Raw genomic sequence first — 14817 nt, 5'->3', positions numbered from 1 at the left:
AAACCTTAGTAAATGCCATTCCTATTATAGCAAATGAAGAAAGATGTGATAAAGGTGAAATCTAAGAAGTAGGAGAGGATAAAATGAGGTGAGATTGAAGAGAGATTTAAGAAGGTAAATTGCAAAGACATGGTCTACTAAATTTGTGTAAGGAGGAAAAGAAAGAAATAGGAGTGTGATAGTAGGAAACCAATAATGCACACACAGAGACATACACACACACAAAAAAAACTTGAATAAGGTAAGAAATTGAAGCATGAAACCTTATTTGCTGTTCTTAGGGCAGGGCAGAGAGAAGGAGATACTGTCCTGTATTCAATGTTTCATCAATATACATTAATGAGCATTTGAGTCTATACACAATTATGAATAAAATCAGCATATAGACAGTTATTTGTGTGATATGATGTAAAGATAATATTAACTACATGAAGATGAGGAATAAGAACTGAGCGATGCAAACCAGGTCAGTAATAAATTCAAATAGCAAGAGAGCAAATAAATATCATTAAATTACTTACAAAGAAGTGACAGGAAAGAATGGAACCAGTCGATATAGATTTCACAGAAACTAATACAAAAAATATAATCAATTGGTGTTATCACTAGTTTTAAAAAACTATACATCAGGTCTGGGGTTGTGGCTCAGCAGTAGAGCACTCATATAGCACGTGTGAGGCCCTGGGTTTGATCCTCAGCACCACATAAAAATAAATAAATAAAATTGTTTTAAAAAACTATACATCAAACCAGGTGCAGTGGTGCACACCTGTCATCTCAGCAGCTCAAGAGGCTGAAGCAGGAGGATAAAAAGTTCAAAACCAGCCTCAGCAACTTAGCAGGGTCCTAGATAACTTAGTGAGACCATGCCTCAAAATAAAAAAAACAAATAAAAAGTCCGGGGATGTGGCTCAGTGGTTAATTGAACCCCTGGGTTCAATCCCTGGTACCAAAAAAAAAAAAAAAAAAAAAAAAACTGAACATTAAGCTATCTACTCATGCATATTTTCAAATTCCATCCCGCAGTTTACTCTATCCTTCAGCTTTTCTATGCAACTAATTCTGTATAAAAGGAAATGCAAAAATCAGGCTAAGCTGCAATTCACCCTAGCAAATAAAAAAGGAATCCATATTGAGAACACACACACTGATACCCTATACACACAAAAAAAAATTGTTGTTAACCAAAAAAATATATGGTGGAGCAATTAATGGAAGGGATGGAAAGAACTTGAAGACATGCATCATTAGTACACTCTTCTATTTGATCATGTGGCTGATACTTCCTAAGGTCAAGACACAGTCAAGACTAACTGTCTGTTTTTCACACAGCCATGGCCACAGCAGAGTGCACCCCTGATGAACCTCTGCTCAGAGGCAAAAGGAGGCAAGATCTCCAAGAGATGCTGAGAGAAGCAGGACTGGATGTTGAGTACTGGTTGCCCAAGCTGAAGGAAGACCTTGGTGTGACCTGTGTCCAGGCACTACAATATTTAAAAGAAAAAGACCTTCAGAAGCTGAAATCCCAGGTACAACATCCATGGGAGAAAAGGGCCCTAGAGAAGCTGATTGAACAGTCACACTCAAATGGTTTTCCAGGGTTACAGGAATCACTGTTGGAGACGATAAGGAAAAAGCAGAAGCAGGCGGAACAAGCACTGCAGGAGCTAAGAAGTTTGCTGTCAGAAGGGAGGCAGAGACAGGAAGAGGAAGTGAGGAAAAAAGAAGCAGAGCTGAGGCAAGCCATGGAGATCCCTGAAGAGTACTGGCCAGTGCCTGAAAAGCCCCTCAGGGATGTCACGGAAATCATGCAGAGACAACTCAGTCTCTTGGAGCAGACACTGTCCCACATGAAAAACCTCCCAGACAGAGATCTAATAAGATGGGCATCTGGAGGGCTGGCCTTGCAGGGAATTTACAAAACCAGTCACCAAACTGACCTGATACAGAAGAGAGAGGAGCTACTCAGTGTCCCCAAGGATTTCTCACTTTTTGGCCCTCAGCAGGGCACATGGATGGAAACAAAGGACTTTACATCTTTTCAAGAAGAATCCATGTTCACCCAGACTATAGAGAAGGTGGGCTTCAGTATCACTGCCTCTGCCAAAGGTGAAGGCTGGAAATATAGTCTGGAAGCTGGAGTGGATAAAAGCAAACATTCAGAATCCAAGGAAACTGAACAATCTCATTCTAAACATTCTTATTTCTGCTCAATTAAATTTAGCTACGTCCCCCTGGCCTCTTGCCACTTTCCCATTGATCAACTCCAGTTCTCCAAGCCTGCTCTTCAGGAATTGAAATGCATTGAAAATCTCCTGGATCAGACTGCAGATCCAGACATATTCCCTTTGCTGAGGCACAGGACTGAGAACTTCTTCCATAGGTTTGGTTCTCATGCTAACCAAGGCCCTCTACATCTGGGAGGAATCTACTGGTGGAAGGCAATTTCAGAGGGTTTTCAAAGTGAACAGCTGGCTGATGTAAAGCAGCAGACAGCAGAGGCTCTGAATATTTACATAAAGGGCAGCTTCAGTGGCTTTGGGGTAAATGTAGCTGCAGGTATGAATGTATCAGATGCTCTTTCCAAAAAAGCCTCTCAGAGCCAAACTTTACAAAATCTCCAAAACAAAGTCCAATTATCTGTGACTCAGACAGGTGGCCCACAAGAAGCAGATGGCCTCGTCCAGTGGAAAGCTGGCCTTGTTGCCAGCAATCAAACTTGGTGTGTCATTGACCGGGGACTTCAGCTAGTGCCCGTTTGGGACATCATCCTCTCCAGCCACAGAAGTGATTTTAAGGATCCCCTTAAGGTGGCTAACTGCCTGAAAGACAACTACGCTGCTCTGACTGGCCTCACTGCCCAGATCCAGGATGGAGAGGAATTATTGAGTGCTATGCAGGAGGCTAGAATTTTCCTAGATGATGTGAAATCCTGGGAGATATCTGATCCTGAAGAACAGCTTCAAAAACTGATAGATTTCATGCAAATGTTGAGTCAAAAAATAAAAGGTTATGACACTTGGATTAACACATGCCTCACAGACTGGGATCTTCAGAATTTTCTAGTAAACATTTTCAACTTTTGCAAAAGCTCTTCAATCCATAAAACTAGATTTATTAAATCACAGTTTCACAGCCTTCTCGATCCTCATGTCTACAAAGTGACAAACTTTCCTCAGGCTCACTCCATCATGCAGTGGATAAACCAATCAGAGTCAGAGCAAGAGCAACTCAACATCTCTCAATTTTCTGAGTTCATTAAAATTTTAAAAGAAACACAGGATGAACTTTTAGAAGTGAATGTCAATTCAGAGACCCCAGAAACGGTAGAAGAAGCTCAAAGAAAGGCTACCTATGAGGTCTGCTTAGCTCTCAGTTGCTTCTCGAATCACCTCCAAGCAACAGAGCAGCCAGACAAGCAGCTCTTGCTACTTTCCATTGCAGCTGGTGCAGGATATCAGGTGGTAAGCAATACTTTTCAGTATCTTCTAGGGTGCAATGAGTTAAACTTCTTACTGGATGAAATGCAAACTGCTCACAATAAATACCAAGAGCTCAAAAATATTTGCAACTATAGAGCTCAAGCATTCCTTATGCTCACAGGTCTGACTGCCACATCTGGAATTGCAGCTGTTTCTACAAAAGACAAAATACAGCGCATGGCATTTATGAGACATCATATAGAACAGTCACTGTCTAAAGAAATTTTACAAGTCCTCAACAAACTTGGTGCAGATTATGATTGGCAAAATCTAGAAAAAGACTTGAAGTTACTCATTGATGGGGATTATGAAGCTACCATCTCTTCATTGCAAATGGACAAGGTGAGAAAACAATTGCAAAGTCTTTTCCATGGAAAGAAACATTCCCAGGAACCACATGATAATAAAAATAATAAATGGAAGGTGATAAAAAATGGAGCCTTCCTAGACTTACTCCAGCGTCTAGGCCTAGAACATTACTACCCAAAAAGGATGAGTAGAGCTAATTTCCATCTTATCTACAAGATTTCTGTGTACAACACCCAGCCCAAATCTGAATGGGAACTTCCTTTCTATTTCCTTCAGAAATTACTTATGCTGGATTATGGACTGAGACACTTGATCTTCAAAGATGATGAAAACACAGATCATCAGGTCTGTCCAAGTGCTTCAAGTGAGGAAAATGAGGTTTTAGATCCATATGAAGACTTTGTTGAAGACAGTGATAGTCTTACTAATCCTTTAGTCTCTAAGCCCAGACCCCATATTCACCCAATGGATATTCAGATGGCAATTTTTCACTGTGCAGATGATTTTGCCAGACAATATATTTTGGGCAAACTTTCCATTTGTCAATTTGCCCTCCCTCTTCTGGTGCCAAATCCCTGCACTTCTCAAATTGAATTCTCTCTCTGGTCTCTCAGACAAATTAGGAGAAGTTGGCAGCAAGGAAGCAAATTACCACAAGGGAAGAACAACACTTACAAGAATCTTCATATGTGCCAGGTTTCCACCCACATTGTGTCCTTCATTCGAGTTGGAAATGGCCTATCTGCTTCCAAATCTCAGATCATGAACTGTCTTCTTAGTAAACGTAAACATGATGTGTTTTTCCATCGACACTGCAGAGGAAGCAGCAAAGATTGTCTCTTGATGGGGGGTGTGGTAGAAATCTGTTGGTTCTGCCCTGGAGGGGAAGAGGAGGACAGGTTTGACAATTGTGTGACCTTCACCAATCTTCATGGAGATGCAAAGGAACATAAAAGGCAGCTTACCTTCCTGCAGGACATCTCTTCTCTCATCGTGGTCCTCATGTCAGCTTCTGATGACAATAAAGACAACCAAAACATAGTCCGTGACCTGTGGCAGTCATCAAGACCTCTGATCTGCTTGCTTGATGACAAAGAAAAATCCAAAGCCAATAATTGTAGTAGAAGAGTGAGAATTGGCATCAGGAATAGAAATGAGGCAGAATTGACAGAGGAGCTCACAACTACCATCAGACATTTGCTAGAGCTCTCTGACACAGCTCTCAGCCTAGAGGACTGTTCTCAGATTGCTCTTAAGCAAGGATTTCTGGTTGATGAACACCAAAGAGATTGCAAGGAAGCCAAAGAAAAGGCACAAACTATATTGGCCCTCCTGGGGGAAACAAAGTTATCTCATGTGAAAGAGAACTTACTACCCCTTCAGGGACAACTATGGCACCTTTGGTGTAAGAAGGACAAAGAATTCTATCATCTGAGAGAAAAGGGAAATCGGAGCATTGAACAACACAAGACTGAGATTGAAACAGATAAACAAAGAATACGACATCAACAGTTGAGAAAAGCCTTTCCTCTTAATGAGTTAATGCAATCTGTCCTTCAAATTCTCCAAGAGCATTCAGAAACTCACACCAAACTCTACTTCTTTCAGTGGCTGGGTATATTTTTGGACAACCTGACTGCAGAACACTTGGAAAAACTTCGTGAGAAACAAAGATATTTGTGGTCAATAGAACAAACAGAAAAGCAAAAGGCACAAAAGAGCAACTCCCTGAGACTCTGTCAAAATGAGATAGAATCCATCTCTACTGAGATTAATGACTGTACCTTAGGAATTGAGCAATTACTCAGAGAGGTTGGCCAGATCTATGAAGCTCTGGAAGAAACTTCCTCCACAAGAGATATACTTTTTCTCTCCCTTCCCCAAATTGCTGCAGACCTGATGATATCTGGTGTCCCCATAGAGCTGATGGATGGAGATGCTTCCTATGTGCCCCTAAAGTGGGTATCAGCTGTTTTTGACAAGCTCTCTGAGAAACTTGGAGACAAACGGCTCTTTGTTCTCTCTATCCTTGGCCTGCAGAGCTCAGGGAAATCCACCCTACTAAATGCTCTTTTTGGGCTGCAGTTCACTGTAAGTGCAGGCAGGTGTACCAGGGGAGCCTACATGCAGCTCCTGAAAGTGGATGAGTCATCCAGAGAGGAACTTGGCTTTGACTTTGTGCTTGTTGTAGACACAGAAGGACTTCGGGCCCCAGAACTCAGCAACAAGTCCCAGAATTGGGACAATGAGTTAGCCACCTTTGTCATTGGAATTGGAAACTTGACTCTGATCAATATTTTTGGAGAGAATCCATCAGAGATGCAGGACATCCTACAAATAGCTGTCCAAGCCTTTCTGAGGATGAAAAAAGTGAAAATCTTCCCAAGTTGCCTGTTTGTTCATCAGAATGTGGGAGAAGTTACAGCTAAAGACCAAACTATGGAAGGACGAAGGTGCCTAGAACAGAAGCTAGACGAAATGGCAATAACAGCTGCTGAACAAGAAGAGTGCTCAAATGTAACCCACTTCAGTGACGTTATAAAGTTTGATGTCAATACTCACGTATACTACTTTGCTCACCTCTGGGATGGCAATCCCCCTATGGCCCCTCCCAATCCTCGCTATAGCCACAATGTCCAAGAACTGAAAAGTAGAATTCTTTTAACTGCCAAACATGAATCCAGGGGTAACATCATGAAGATATCAGATGTAAAATTCAGAGTTCAAGATTTGTGGAGAGCCCTGGTAAATGAGAATTTCATTTTCAGTTTCAGAAACACACGAGAGGTCATGGCCATGAGCAAACTAGAAACCATGTATAACCACTGGACCTGGGAGCTCAGAAGTCATGTGCTGGACTTGCAGAATCAACTAATCAACCAGATTCAGAATGGAAAGATCCACACACTCAATGCTAGCATATTTGAGGCATCAGTTACAGAAAAATATATAGCTATCAAGCAAGAACTTGAAAAATATTTTAATGAAGACCCAGATAATGAAATACTGGTTCAATGGAAAGCAAATTTTGAAAATAAGCTACTCATCCTTAAAGAGGCACTTATTTCAGATAGTAAAAGAAAAGCCAATGAACTTATTCATTTTAAAAAAAATCAAGAAAGGTTAGATAAGAAAAAGATAGGTTATGAAAATGAATTATTGGAAAGGAGCAGAAAATTAGCTTTAACTGTAAAGGGTAAAGAATTGAGTGAGGAAGAGTTATATGATAAATTCAACCAACTGTGGAAAAAATGGGTCTATGATGTGTCTTCAGATCTCCCTCAAGTTATAGAGCCTGACATTGATGTAGATTCTGAAAGCATCCTTTGGGAATATTTCCAAAAGGAGGCAGACATGGTAGACATACTAAAGAGAGATTCTGGAGAGAAGTTTCAAATCAATTATGATGAACATATCAAAATGAATAAAAAATATAACTTTATGACAAGGACACTAAAGCCCCGTGATATAGAATCCATTAATATGATTACTGACCACATTGTTGCAAGATTTAATGAAACTATTAACAACATTCAGAGGCAACAATGTGATTACAATCCAAGTTATTTCCATGAAATCCTAAGAATCATAGATGAGGAAGTAAAATCTGCATTCACTGAAAAAAGATACACATTTACAAGTAAATATAACACTGAATTATCTTTGTGTTTATTCCAAAAAGCATCAAAGAGTTTTAAGGAAATGCACAAAGCATTCAAAAGAGCAAATGATCCTGTAAACTATCTAGAAAGCAAGAAAGATGATTTCTTTATGAGCTTTAAGATCTCCTGTCAGGGTGCAACTTCCATCAAAACATTTGTTGATTTTCTGTGGCACAAGCTAACTCCTGCTGTCTCTGCCACTATATGGGAAAAAATGATCATTAAAATAGCTGGGGACATGCAAGCAACCTGCCCTGCGTTCAATGGAAACAGGGCTAACCTGGAGAAACACATTCTTATTTCTCTGGCAGAAGAAGAAAACTTTGATAATTATTGGCAATATCTTCATAATACAAAATCTTTTTTTAGCAGTTACATTGAAAACCATATCAAAAGATATTGTTCACACAATGGAAGTGAAAAAATAAAGACTTTTTTCAAAATAAGTTTAGACAACATCAAGAATGCCATCCTTTCTGCCATTCGTGAATCCACAGCGGTAGCTAAGGATAAAAGCAGCACTGTGTCTGAGTGGTTGGATTTGTTCTGTGATCACCTGGGAAACAATTTGTTCTTCCCCCGAAGAGATCTGATAAGCATTGAGCACCAGGAGATAAAAGATATTGAATTTCTGAAAGAAGCCATGAGTGCAGCTTTGGATCCTGCAATGAAGAAAGTAGAACAGAATTGTTCAAGTATGCCTATAGAAGAAATGGTTCCTGAAATTGAGAAAATCCTCTCTGAACATCTCTGTGGCTGCTGGAAACAATGTCCCCTATGCAATGCAATTTGTACAAACACAATTCCTACACATGAAGGAGATCATAGCGTTCCATTTCACCGTCCCCAGGCTGTCAATGGATGGTATAAGCATAAAACAGACCATTTTGTAATTGACTGCTGTACTAGTTCAGTAGCAAGTAATCGTTTGATGTATTTTGGAAATGACCAGGAAATCCCTTATAAGAACTATCGGCAGGCAGGAGGGGACTATGCCACATGGAGCATCACCCCGGATTCATCCACCCAGCCATATTGGAAATGGTTTGTCTCACATTTCAGATCTAAATTAGAAGAAAAATATCAGAAAAAATTTACAGATACTGGTAAAATCCCTGATGCATGGGCCAAAATCACAAAGCAGGATGTGCTTGATGACTTGAAAAATCAGTAATTCTCAATTACCGCAAAAGAGCCCCAGCATTTGGGAAAAGAAAAAAAGAATAGTTCCTAAATAATCCTAAAACATCTCCTTTTTATAAGAAATTTCAATATTTCCATTTTAAAAATGAAATGTGTAAAATTTTGAAGATTTTTTTTTAAATAAAAGGATTTCAAATTACTCCTGTGTTGCTCCCTGCAAGGGTAGGTGGGAGACAGGCAGGACCAGCCTGTCGTCTCCGAGGGGCTGAGCGAGAGGGTAAGTGTCGCAACCCGGCCGCCACCCAGCCTGGCCAAGAATCACATGGAGTCGGGAGTTGAGTCAACCATGGAGGTGCAGCAATCTCAACTTTATTGTGTCGGGGACAAGGTTATATAGTGATAGAAGGATGGAGTTAGAAGAGACAGTAGCAAGAACCAATAAGGGGCAGTTACGTCACTATCATTAAGGGGCCTAGGCAGATTTCAGATTAAACCATTAGGCGGGGATAAAGTCAAAAGCCCGCACGCATGGGCTAAAAGCCCGCGAACACCAATCCAGTCAGGTCACGTATACCGAAATGCTCTGAAAGAACCCATGAGGCCACCTCAGCCTACACCCAATAATGGCCGTGGTCCCAAGGGAGGTAAAAGGTCCCAACACTCCTGGAATAAAATTTATGATGATCAAGTAAAATAGGACATTTTCATTATGTCTATGAAGAAAGTCAAAATTGATTAAGTCATTAATGATTACAAAAAAATATTTCTTAAAGGAAAAGTATCAAAAAATATATATTTATATATGTATATATGTGTGTATTATTGTATGCATACACATACATATGTGTGTACATGTGAATATATACATACTATAGTTTTTTTAATCTTCCAGTAATTAAATTTAAGTGTTGTAGTATTTCAACAGAAATTTTCATTTTACATATAAAAATGAAAGGAAATGCTTATCTCCAAGTCAAACATATTTTGCCTCTTTGCACCTTTGAGTTTAAAGGGTATGATCAGAATAAAAATTAAGAAAATTTTGAAACCAACCAAATGCTTAAGAGGAGAAGGAAATCACCCTTCAGCAAATCTACCACTTATGCACAGTTCTCAAAACTGATGATCTACAGGAATCTTGATATAAAGAAAATTTCTTCATGTTGGACATAAAGGCATCCATTGGCTTCTATTTACAGATACAATCTTGACCCTTCTATAGGCAGGGAAAACAGTCAAGGGAACAGGAGTCCAACAACTCAGATCTTCAGAAATAGAAGATAGAAATGCTGACTCTGTCCTTTTTGTCCCTTCAAAGTGTTTAAAGCATATTGTCCACTTCAGGTCAAATGACTCCTGTCTTCAAAGTCTTTTAAACAGAAAAATTATAAAGGATATAGGTGTCCTGAACAGTATGCTTTTCCCTTTGTTCTCTGAAAAATAGTCTTGGCGAAAGTTGGGAGCATCTCCTACTAGGATAAAATTGAAATGGTGATGGGCACAGAAACCCCGCACAGCAGGGTGCCTGTCTCTCACATCACTGCATCCTGGGAAAAGGCTCAATGTTCAACTAACATTTGCCCAATGCTTTTCCTATTTGTTTAACATATCCATAAAAACCTTTAACTAAAAAGTATATGACATACATTACTTCTAATTTTTAAGCCAAAAATATTCTGTATAAATCAAAAAGGTCTTTGATAATTCCTCATGTATTTAAGCAGTGTGGTTACCAAATGAGATTCAGAGGTTATTTTTTGAGAGATCAAAACAAAAAACTGGGGGAAAAAGTTAACTGGGATAGAGAGATTACTATGTAGGAATGGTATTTACTATGATAGAAGTAGAAAAAATAATCTAGGTGAGGTCAGAATTGAAGGGGATTACTGTGTCAGTGAGCTGGGTATCACTGGAGAAGGAGACCTCAGGAACAGTGGAGTAGGAGGAAAGAAGTCAGTGGAGATCAGATCATTAAGAGGAGAGAAACTAGGTTCAGGTATAAGTCATAAAATTAGAGGTGGCAAGAGTTATAAGATTAATGAGGATAGAGTTCTCAAGGGAAACAGAATGAGTCTCAGAATCACTGAAATGGGTAGCCGAGAAACAGGAATTGGAAATCACTACATCAGTAGATTTAGGGATCTCTAGTCAGTTTATACTCCAATTAGAATGGGAAAGGAGTCACAAGTCCTGTAGTGATGTAGTCAGGAGGGCAATGGATTCTTGAACATATTTCATAGGATAAGATATGGATGACTCACTTATATATGGACTCTAAAAGTTAGAAGGCATAAAGGTAGACAGTAGAATGGTAGTTACCAGAGGCTGAGGGGAGAGTGGGAAAAGGGGGGAATTTTAGTTTAAGAGTGAAGTTTTAGTTAAACAAGAGGAATAAATTCTGGTGATATACTGACAGCAAAATGACTAATTAATAATGCACATTTCAAAATTGCTAAGGTTAATTTTAAATATTCTCACCACAAAAAGTAAGTCAGTGAAATAATGGACATGTTTATTAGCCTGATTTTCTTATTCTACTATGTATACATACATACATCAAAGCATCACATTGTGTCCCATAAATATGTACAATTATATTTGTCAATAAAATCAGAATTTTAAATGAAAATGTGAGTTAAATGAAGATGCACTGAGAAGTTCTGAAGCAAGTCTCTTTTCTTAAAGACAGAATATGAATACCAGAAAGTCTAGGGAAATGAGATATGTCTAAAAATTGACCACCTTAAGTTTTAGAATGCTTTTCCTTTGGTCTCTAGAGAAAGACATATAAAAAATACCATTTTCATTTTTCCCTTACCTCAGAACTATAATTCTTTCCATTCCAATTCTTCAAAAAAGTCTGAAAAACTATTCAACTCTCCATTTTAGTGGTGTGGTACATAAGTAGACAAGGCAGCAAAGGAAAAATGAAATATTATCACTCATATTGTCATGATGACTACTAAGATTACTATCATTATAGTAACAGTGCCATGAAACCTTGGGCTTCTAATTTAACCATTGAGTGCTCAAGTGCCCTAACCATAAAATGATAGGTTTCTCATGATCCCTTTGGAAAGAATAAATGAATTGCTGTATTTAAAGCATAATCCATACACAGAGTTAAGTATTCCATAAGTTATTCTGTTATACTGCCTCTCCTAAGTTCCTTACCTTTTTATTTTGAATAAGATTTGATTAGAACCATGTTCATAGGTTGAAATCATGTCATCTGAGTTTCATTGGAAGTAATATTCAACATGGACTCCTTGGGAAAAATCACATTTTAAAATACAGTCCTCAATAAATATGATTATAACTTAATAGCCCAAGATGCAGTTCAGAATATCAAAGTTCTTTGGCACTTTATTAGCAATTACAGCTATTCTAAACACTGACAAATCAAAGGTTTAGCAAGGTCACTGCCACAAATGTCTTAGATTGCTCAGAAGCAAACCTGAGACATAGATTTGCATGAAAGTAATCATTAAAGAAGTTATTCCAGTAAAAATGAATAAGGGAGAGAGGAATCAAGAATAAGAAATTTAAGATGGAAAAGTATAAGTCAAGGGTTAGACTTAGGGAATGCTAACTTGGAATTGTAGTTATGTGCACAAACTTGGAAATTAGATTGTTTAGCTGTGCGGTGTACAGCCTGCACCATTTACTAGCTGTCTGACTTTGAATGAATCAACCTGTCTCTACTTCATGCTTTTCACCTATAAAATGTTTTCAACTCACAGAAGTGTGAGGAAGACTTGAAATAATACATATGCCTGTCACATGGCATGTGTTCTGATGTTAGGTAGTACTAGCACCAGAGAACAAAGTCATGTTAATAGAAGTAATTATATTAGTTATTTACATTATTACTGAAATGTGGTTATGCCTACATGCTATGTTCAATTGTAAATTTATAAAAAAAAAAAGCAGGTCCAAGTTCTATATTTTGATCCAAGTAGTGGTGACAAAAGTTTGTCTCATTTTTTTTTCTTTGCCTATATTTTATTTTCTCTAAATGGGATTTGAAAAGTAAGTAGAATTAAAACAATAAACCACGTAATCTAGTGGGGGATGAGGGGAAGAAAGACAGAATAAAAACTTTCTTACGTTTCTTTGACAGCAGCTATTTAATAGTCCCACAATCCTAATTATTTTTAGTGCAATCCAGGGGGTTTGCATTTTTTTTTTTTTGCATTTTTTTTTCTAAATTGAAAAAGACATGAACCAGAGAACGTTCTCCTGGGAACAACCTCCATAATAACTTAATTATCTTTGGTACTTTCCTTTTGAAATATAAAAACAATCATGTTTATCTGGTAGTTTACACTGTGATTCCCATTAGCTCCTCTGTGGCAGGACAGAAATGGGCCCCCCAGATCCTCCTTCAGAGAAGGACTTGCAGGAGGGGAAAACTCCAGTTAAGAGGAGAAGAGAAAACAGCCACTCATCAGCTGTCACATCTTCTACATCTGCCTCACTTGCTAAGAGCCTCTTCACCAAAGGTCATGCCCTCCTGGTGTATGTGGATCCAGTGACTGAGTGAGACACAGAAGCCCAGCCATGTTGTCCTGACACAGGATGCCCTGATAGTCTTCACTCATTCCAGAACTCCCGCCTAGTTCAAGAGGAGAGAAGCATTAGACATAGCTACTATGATAAGCCGCTTATTAGTCAGTGATAATTCAAAAAACAAAAATGGAGTGGATTTTTAAAAAGAGGGGTAAAACTGATAAGCATAAAAAGAACAGATATTCTTCCGCATGCCTTTGAATCTGGAGTAGGAAGGTGGGGTCAGGGATAATCCTGAAAATGCATTCCTTAGGAATACTGACATAGAAGTAAAAGTTAAACTGAGCCAAAATAAGGTCCTAGGTGCTCCAGACTAGAAATATTCCTAGCAGAAGAAAAATTTCCTCATTCCATGTACTGGGGTGACACCTACAGGTACAAAGAAAAATTCTTTCCTTCCATCCACCAAATTAAATCTATAAAGTTTATCAAAGACTTGCCTTAGCATCTTGTTATTCTGAGTTTCTGGAGTCCCAAAGAGAAAGGAAATGGGAACTATAATGCAGGGTTGACAGACACAGAGTCATAGCCTCAGGAGAAACTACTGATCTTAATAAAAATATCAGACCCTGCCAACTATGAATATTCTTTACTCTTCTCTTTCTCCCACTCTTGCTGTAGCTACCTTCCTATGGCTTCCCATCCTATTTCTGACTTTTAGCTAAAGCTACATGGAAGTTGCCAGCCCCTCTTACCATCAAAAGGTGGTAAGAAACCTTATTGAGATAAACAGTCCCAAGATACCTCGACCTTAGCACTATTAACACTGCAGGCCAGATAATTCTTTGTTGGGAGGGCAGCAGGGGGCTGTCCTGTGAATTATAGGATATTTACAGCATGCCTGGCTTCTACACACTGGATTCTGGTAGCACTTCCAGCAGTCATAACCACCAAAAAATGTCTCCAGACATAGTTAAATGCCCCTGAAATATTTTCATTGCCACTTTGCAATGAAAACCTAACAAATTTTGAATAGAAGAAAAACAAATTTGAGTGGATTTTTTGAAAGTTTTGTTATTTTTCTAATAAAATAATGTATCCACTGAAAAAATTCAGAAGTGTGGGAAAATATTTAAAATGACGAGTTTTACCACCTCTGTAAACATTTTAATGATCATCCTTCCAGGTATACGGACAAAATACCATCTTCTCAATCTCTTTCCTCTATTTTATTGGTCTCCCTTCTATTTTCATGATGGCTACCTTCTTATGCTTTATTTTATGGTACTGGGAATTGAACCCAAGGATGTTTGACCACTCAGCCACATCAATAATCCCTTTTATTTTTTATTTTGAAACAGGATCTTACTGAGTTGTATAGGGCCTTGTTAAGTTGCTGAGGCTAGTCTTGAACATGTGATTGTCCTGCTTCAGACTCCCAGGATATATTTAATATATTTAATTCCTTATCTCTTTTTTTCCTTCTCTAACATCCACATATTCTTTGACTGACACTTTTTTATGTTGTAGCACATCATCTGCTGATCTCTGGAGCACAATGTTTTACACACTTAGTTAACTCATTAAGTGACAAGTTTTAAATTAATACAATTTTAATTAATGTAATATAATCACTTCAAAAAAGATACAGAGATTCTGAAAAAAAAATTAGCAGAAATCTTCAAAATGAAGGAATCAATATGCCAAGT

General features: G+C 38.4%; 1 protein-coding gene across 1 annotated transcript; it reads left to right on the top strand.

The window, feature by feature from the left end:
- Positions 1-1334: 1334 nt before the first annotated feature.
- On the top strand, positions 1335-8627 carry LOC107157731 (interferon-induced very large GTPase 1-like). The gene has a single exon (XM_015504108.1). The coding sequence runs from the start codon at positions 1335-1337 to the stop codon at positions 8625-8627; it is 7293 nt and encodes a 2430-aa protein (XP_015359594.1).
- The last annotated feature ends 6190 nt before the right edge of the window (positions 8628-14817 follow it).

The sequence above is a fragment of the Marmota marmota genome, unplaced genomic scaffold, assembly GCF_001458135.2.
Source record: "Marmota marmota marmota unplaced genomic scaffold, marMar, whole genome shotgun sequence".
In the NCBI taxonomy this organism is placed as follows: domain Eukaryota; kingdom Metazoa; phylum Chordata; class Mammalia; order Rodentia; family Sciuridae; genus Marmota; species Marmota marmota.
The sequence above is the reverse complement of the archived record's forward strand: the minus strand, read 5'-3'. Positions and strand labels throughout refer to the sequence as shown.

What these genes read in the sequence shown, in the direction of transcription:
- LOC107157731 (XM_015504108.1), top strand. Translation starts at nt 1,335, where the DNA reads ATGGCCACAGCAGAGTGCACCCCTGATGAACCTCTGCTCAGAGGCAAA.